The sequence below is a fragment of the Clytia hemisphaerica genome, unplaced genomic scaffold, assembly GCF_902728285.1.
Source record: "Clytia hemisphaerica strain Z4C2 unplaced genomic scaffold, Clytia hemisphaerica genome assembly, whole genome shotgun sequence".
NCBI lineage: Eukaryota > Metazoa > Cnidaria > Hydrozoa > Leptothecata > Clytiidae > Clytia > Clytia hemisphaerica.
In genome coordinates this window covers 1,064,893-1,070,126 of record NW_027103564.1, presented here as the reverse complement: position 1 = coordinate 1,070,126, position 5,234 = coordinate 1,064,893, and the positions used below count along the sequence as shown (strand labels likewise).

The 5,234-nt window shown below is 46.5% G+C and overlaps 1 protein-coding gene across 1 annotated transcript; it reads left to right on the top strand.

Moving 5' to 3' along the window:
* Positions 1–639: 639 nt before the first annotated feature.
* On the top strand, positions 640–5,006 carry LOC136800887 (uncharacterized). Its single transcript, XM_067057497.1, has 3 exons — positions 640–1,609; positions 2,552–3,817; positions 3,955–5,006. Exons 1-3 carry the CDS (start codon positions 640–642, stop codon positions 5,004–5,006), a joined length of 3,288 nt encoding a protein of 1,095 aa, XP_066913598.1.
* The last annotated feature ends 228 nt before the right edge of the window (positions 5,007–5,234 follow it).

The following is a 5,234-nucleotide window of genomic DNA, read 5'->3' as shown; positions in this document are numbered from 1 at the left end:
TCAAAACACTACCCTCAATATAATCTCAGCAAAAGCTGAAACATCATCACACCCCAATTGCTCGACCGACAATACCAACAAATATGATACAAAACAACAAAACATTCAAACAAACAATTATACAAAGAAAAAGAAAATGGCAAGATGAAGACAAAGCCTAGAGTCAGGTGTGGTACCAAGAGTAAGCACTCTCTGGCGCCCGCGAGCCACCCGTCATCTTTACCAAAGAAGAAATAGTGTTGATCAGACACTATTTCGTACATAAAAAAACAGAGAAGAGGGATTAAAAGTGGAGTTATTTATAACTTAGATTAATTCCCAGATAATTAAACCACAACATTCTACTTACCTCTCTACTACTCTCAACTTACTATAGGCTAGATGCACATCACTCTTACTTACTATAGCCTAGATGCACATCACACTCTACTTACTATAGCCTAGATGCACATCACAAGTATAGTGTCAGAGAGAAGTGAGCTAGGTACACAAGCTAGAGGAGCCTGGAACCTAGTCCAGCCCACATGGTCTTAGGCTTATTTAAGCTCTGGCCCTCCTTGAGCACAGGTCCCTCAGATTTTCAGATTCAGACTTTTAGTTTAGCAATCGTTAACAATCCTCACTTTACATTGTACCACCATGAAAATCTGTAATATCATCATTATTGCCTGCCTAAGCTTATCCTTAAAACTTGGCAGTGCAACACCCAAGAAAAAGAAATCAAAGAAAAGCTCTACTAACACAATAACGTCAGCAGCAGCATCCACAACTCCTACAACCCAACAACAGACAGAAACATCAACAGCAACCTTCACCCTAGCTCCAGATGGTAACCCAATTCCACAACATAATCCTGCAATCTCTCCCCTCACCAACCTGAACACTTTCGGTAACCTTAGCCAAGGTGGCTACCAATCGTACGATGGTTTCTTACTCAACGATCCAATGATGCCAAGACCTAGCGGCTCGATCATCACTGAATCCCCAAATCCAATTTTACCTACCCAAACTCCAAGACCGGCGGCAGAAGACACATCAACAGTTCCTCTCTCGATGATGCAACAGATCCATGTAAGACCACCCCTCGACGACCCAAGAATTTTCACCACCCCAGCTTCACCTCGTGGCGAGCATCACCACCCATTCGTTTTACAAACCATGTCCAGCCGACAGCAACATCCACGTTTTGCTGCCATCCACCAACCCCCTGTAGCGACCCCAGCACAAGTCACACTACGTCGTCCTGCCACCATGTTGGATCCTCTTCTAACTAGGCCTCCAATAATGACAAGAAGCCAATCACAGGAAAACCATCTAGGCAGCCTGGCGCCATTGATCGCTCAACTTACAAGCCAGTTGAGGGAAACGTCTGAACAACAACAAAGAAGCCTCCGTCATGCCGCCCAATTGGTGTCGTCGTGTCGTCCCTCGAACCCGTCGTCGGGATTGAATGCGACTTTTCCAGACCCTCGGCTGCCGGTCCATCAGCAAGACACGTCAAATATCCATAATGGCCTTTTCGAAGCTCCTTTGCATGTTCCAGCCGTCCAGCAACAATCGTCATTGCTTCCGCCCGCGCCTGCAAGAGTTATTCAACAAATTCAACGCGGTGAGTTTATTAATCTCAACTCCCTTCTCCCCCAGAACATAAATGATAAGGACAAAAAGTCGCTGAAGGTTCTAATCGATGGGGATAGCCTCAGCCTTGCTCAAGACGATGCCTGGAACGATACCCCGAAGGACTACAAATATAAGGTGATTGACATGCAATCGTGGCTCCTAGCTTGGACTGTGTTTATGCAAATTTTTTTTTTTACCGTCCTCATTTAACTGAGCAACTGATTAGGTACCAGCAATTCATTTCAAACCTGGCTTATACCTACAACTTCGGCGCATGGTACGCATATGATCAGGCATTCAGACACCATGTTGCAAACAATCCATCGGAACGTTGGGACCAGTCAAATGACTTAATTTTTAACCTACACGTCAGGGGCTCCCAAGGAAGGGGTAATTGTTACTTTTGTGGGGGGTCCGACCATCTGGTTTCCAGTTGCCCTAGGCGGGCTTCGGGAAAGCGTTCGTTTGCGCCTCAGCAGTCAGGTAACAGCGCCACAGCGTCCCGTGCTCGCTCCTTCTTGCAGCCTGCCAACTCTGCTTTTTCCACCCTGAGCCAGTCTGCTCCTGCGCCCAGTCAGCCCTTTCTCGCCCCTCAGGGTGGGCAGCGCCAGTCTTCATTCCCACGCCCCCAGAAAGCCCAAGCCGCAGGAACATCAGGGGAAGTGTGCTTCAGGTACAATCAGGGCCTCTCATGCTCAGGTTGCACCCGTGTCCACAAGTGCCTCGCTTGTGGCATGGACCATCCCATCATCCGATGCCCCCACGTCGCCAGAGGGGGCAACTGAGTCACTTGGGAATCCTTCCTCCCAAGAGCTTGACCTTCTCTCAGAGGCAGCATTCCCTCCCCACGTTGTTGTTTTTTCCCCTATTCTTGTTAAAGCTCTTGATTTTCTACTTTGTGGTTATGACAGTTACATTCACTCATACTTAGTTTCAGGTTTTCGTAACGGTTTTCATGTTGGTTTTTCTGGCCCTCTTCCAACTAACTCTACAACAAACAACTTTTCAGCATCACTCAATGAGGAAGCTATCTCCACAGCCATTGTCAAGGAACTTAAACGCTCACACACTGCTGGTCCTTTTGCATCCCCTCCCCTTTCCAATTTCAAGTGTTCCCCTCTTGGCGCAGCCCCTAAGAAAGATGGCACTCAACGCATAGTCCTTGACCTCTCATCCCCTCGCGGTTTTTCAGTCAATGACGGTATCCCCGCAGAAGAGTGCTCTGTCCATTACACCTCCTTTGACGATGCTGTGGAGATGGTTAGATTGTTTGGCAAAGATTGCTTTCTCGCCAAGGTTGATCTCAAGCACGCTTTTAGACTTTGCCCTGTCCATCCTAATGACTGGCACTTGCTGGGCTTCAAATGGAGGGGTAAGTATTATTTCGACATGTGTCTTCCATTTGGCATGAGATCTTCACCTTTTATTTTCACTTGCTTCGCTGACGCTTTGCTTTGGATCCTGGTCAATAAGTTTTCTATCCCCAGTATCTGCCACTACCTGGATGATTTTTTATTAGCAGGCCACTCCCTCCAGGACTGCTTACTTAAAAGGGATAAAGTTTTCCTAGCTTTCTCCTTGCTTGGTGTCCCCATTTCGGAGGACAAGCTGGAAGGCCCAGCTCAAGTCCTCACTTTTCTTGGTATCGAAATTGATGTTCAGGCTTCTACTTTGAGACTTCCTTTACCGAAACTTACAGAATTGCGCGGCTTAGTACTTCTTTGGTCCACTCGACGCAAATGCATTAAACGAGAGCTGTTATCATTGATTGGTTCACTTTCCTTCGCTTGTCGTGTTATTAAGCCCGGAAGAATTTTTCTCAGACGTCTTATTGATCTTGCTCACTCTGTTCGCTCTCTGCATCATCACATAGACATCTCGGTCTCAGTTAGGGAGGATCTTGCCATGTGGTCTGTGTTTCTACAGTCTTGGAACGGATGTTCTTTTTTCCAGCAGCCAACTACATCTTCTTTTGCCCTCAATTTATTCACTGATGCTTCTAAGCTGGGCCTTGGAGCCTTCTTCCACAATCAATGGATTTCTGAACCATGGCCAGACGACACGGTAGGTATCAACATCGCTCTCCTCGAGTTGTTTTCTGTCTTCACAGCCATCAGCACATGGTCAAACCAGCTTCAGCACAGGTCCATCTGTGTCTTCACGGACAACGAGGCTATTGTTACAATATGGGCATCAGGTTCCTCTAAGGATGCGGTTATTTCGGCACTTATGCGTTCAATGTTCTTTCTCTGCACTCGTCACAATATTTCCATCTCATTTAAGCATGTTCCAGGTGTTGATAATGTCTATGCAGATCTTCTTTCTCGGTTGCAGGTCGATCATTTCTTGTCAATTTGCCCTTCCGCACATCCGCTTCCATCACCAATCCCACCGGCAGTCTGGCAGTGTTGGAAAGATCTTTGGTCAGCTTCTTAAGACAGTCTGTCGCCCAATCCACATCAGCCACTTATATGACAGGAGTTCGCTCCTACATCAACTTTTGTGGTTCTCTTAGCATCCTTGCTTTTCCAGTACGTGAATCTTCATTGTGTTACTTTGTCACAGCCGAAGCCAACCGAGGCCTGGCGCACGGATCAATCAAGGTTTACGTCTGTGGAGTACTTCACCAAAATACGTTGCTTGGTTTTAGTTCATCAATGTCTTCCTACCCTCTTCTGTTTCACACACTACGTGGTATCCGCCGTGCCCAAGGTAACTCTCGTCGCAGGGCACCAAAGCTTCCAATAACAGTTGAACACATGTTTCGTATCGCCAATCACATCCGGCAGTCAAAAATGCCTACCAGAGACAAATTTATGTACATGGCAGCAGTTCTTACAGCATTCTTTGGACTTCTTCGGGTCTCTGAGTACACCTCTCCATCTACAACTCACTATGACAGCTCACTACATCTAACGAGATCAGACATCTCATTCAACAGACAGGTCAGTATCATGTTCCTGCGCATCAAGGGTAGCAAAACAGATCCTTTTAGAGTTGGACACACCTTGCGCATCTGTAGAGTCCCTGCGCTCCTTGACCCAGTCACTGCTATGCTCTCTTACCTGCGTTACCTACCCAATGACCCACTCCCTCTCTTTCGAACTGTCCAAGGACAATTCCTTACACGACGACATATTAGCAATCTACTTTCACAGGCGCTCCCGGGAGTCAACCACATTAGCACCCACAGCTTTAGAATAGGTGGTGCTTCTGCTGCTTTGTCTGCTGGCGCTTCTGATGCTCTTATCAAAATACTCGGTCGATGGTCTAGTGACTGCTACATCCGCTACTTACGAGTCTCTGACAACCTTGTTGCTGACTTCCAAAAACTTATGGCAAAGGTATCCAGTACTACGTCCGTGTGGGACCCTGACATGATCTAAGCTAGTTTTTCTTTTAGTGATTATCTTTTTTTTTTTTGGTGTTCATTATGTACAGGGTTTTGGGGATGGCGTTGGGGATGATTTGGGTTACTTCGTAACCGGCTAGTTGTGTGTCAGTCTTACTCATGCCTTGATACATCCCCAATGTTCCCCCAATTCCCTCCTTAGCATTTTGCGTTAGACTTATAACTTATATCTACTTTGAATAGTTCACATGTTGAGTTTCAA